At 48.1% G+C, this 1,817-nt stretch overlaps 1 protein-coding gene across 1 annotated transcript in view; it reads left to right on the forward strand.

Moving 5' to 3' along the window:
- Nucleotides 1-1,817, forward strand: part of SRL (sarcalumenin) — a 28,651-nt gene that overhangs the window by 20,401 nt on the left and 6,433 nt on the right. Inside the window, exon 5 of the mRNA XM_011982642.1 lies at nucleotides 1,410-1,549. Coding sequence (XP_011838032.1) covers nucleotides 1,410-1,549 — 140 coding nt within the window. The remainder of the gene's footprint in view (nucleotides 1-1,409; nucleotides 1,550-1,817) is intronic.

A 1,817-nucleotide genomic window follows, 5' to 3' on the forward strand; every position in this document is an offset into this window, starting at 1 on the left:
TATGCATTGAAATGTCTAAAATAACATGTAAGAAATCAGCAGTGGTTACCTATTCCAGGGGGTGTGAGGGCTGAGGCAGACTGGGACGGAGATGGGAAACTTTTCACTGTTTACCATTTTATATTCCTGATCTTTGAACCAAGAGATTAAATAAATTAAAATCATAACAAATAAATGAAACAAAAGGGGAGTGCCTAGTGTTTTTCGGGCGACCTGCTGGCCTCAGGGAGACAAGTCTGGAGAACTTCGGTGCTGAATTATGCAGGGCTGACCCTCTGTGCTGTAGTCCAGAGAAGAGCTGAAAGAGCTGAGGCCTGAAAATCTGCAATAAGATTGACCACACCCCACGCCGAAAGCCTCTCCCCTCCCCTCGCTGGCCGCTGGATTTGAAAGCACTAGAGCATTCTATTTTTCCTCTTAGGGACCCACCTGGAGTGGCCCTTAGCTGGGTCATCTCCCCAACATGGCCTTCGGAAGGACATCGGATGCAGGACCCAAGAATTGCCAGTTCATTGTTTGGTTTTGGGCACTGGCAAATTTGTCATGGACTTTAGAGGCTAGTGTTTGAGCGTGGCCCTAGAAGAGGGTGAGTGCAATGGCTCACACCTGTAATCCCAGCACTTTGGGAAGCCAAGGTGGGAGGATTGCTTGAGCCCAGAAGTTTGAGACCAGCCTGAGCAATGCTGCAAGACCCCGTCTCTACAAAAAAATGTAAAAACTAGCTGGGCAAAGGGCACATGCCTGTAGTCCCAGCTACTACCTGGGAGGCTGAAGTGGGAGGATTGCTTGAGCCCAGTCATCATAGTGGGGTACAATTGCACCACTGCATTTCAACCTGGGCAACGGACACCCTCACTATAAGCAAAAGAGGAGAGAAAGAGAGAGAGACTGGCCCTAAAGCCCAGGATTAGGCTGTATTGGGAGTTTGGGGATCCCCACATTGGAGGAGAGGAAAGCTGCAGAGGCTGGAGACAGGTAGGGTCTGAGTCCAGATTACCCAAGATTATACAAGCTGCTCCACATCCATCCTCCATTCTCAACCCAGATTCTCTCCATGTGGAAACTCTGTCCTCCTTTTTCTATAAGCTTTTCTCCTCCAGATTTAACCAGGAGACCTAACCCAGGGTGAGTTCCAAGTCAGGGTTCGTTGAATTCACGGAGATACTTCTTCTGGTGGGGGCAGATGTGCCAAGGATCTGAGCAAGGCCCAAAAGTGACTTCTGTGTCTTTTTACTGGGTGATCGCACTTATGTAGCAAGAGAAGTGCCACTGGGGGCTACACACGTCTGATTCATGGAGAATTCCACAACTCCATTGGATGGACGGTGAGATGCTTTGGAGTACGGTGCCATACCCTGTGTCTGAACTTTTGTTGGATTTATTCCATTTCTATCTCCTGTTGCCCACAGATGGAGAGATTACCTCCAAGCCCATGGTGCTGTTCCTGGGACCGTGGAGTGTTGGTAAATCTACCATGATAAACTACCTCCTTGGGCTGGAAAATACTCGCTATCAGCTCTATACAGGTAATCAATCTTCTTGTGTGATTGTTGGGATTTGAATGCTATATTTTCATGGTGTAAAAGCACCATGAAAAGTTAAATCACTGGCTGGGCATGAAGACTCATGCCTGTGATCTCAGCACTTTGGAAGGCCAAGGCAGTGGATCACTTGAGGCCATCAGTTTGAGACCAGCCTGGCCAACATGGCAAAAACCCCGCCTCTACTAAAAAAATACAAAAATTAGCCAAGTGTGGTGACACATGCCTGTAATCCCAGCTACTCGGGAGGCTGAGACATGAGAATTGCTTGAACCT

This window comes from Mandrillus leucophaeus, unplaced genomic scaffold (assembly GCF_000951045.1).
Source record: "Mandrillus leucophaeus isolate KB7577 unplaced genomic scaffold, Mleu.le_1.0 Scaffold240, whole genome shotgun sequence".
Classification (NCBI taxonomy): Eukaryota; Metazoa; Chordata; class Mammalia; order Primates; family Cercopithecidae; genus Mandrillus; species Mandrillus leucophaeus.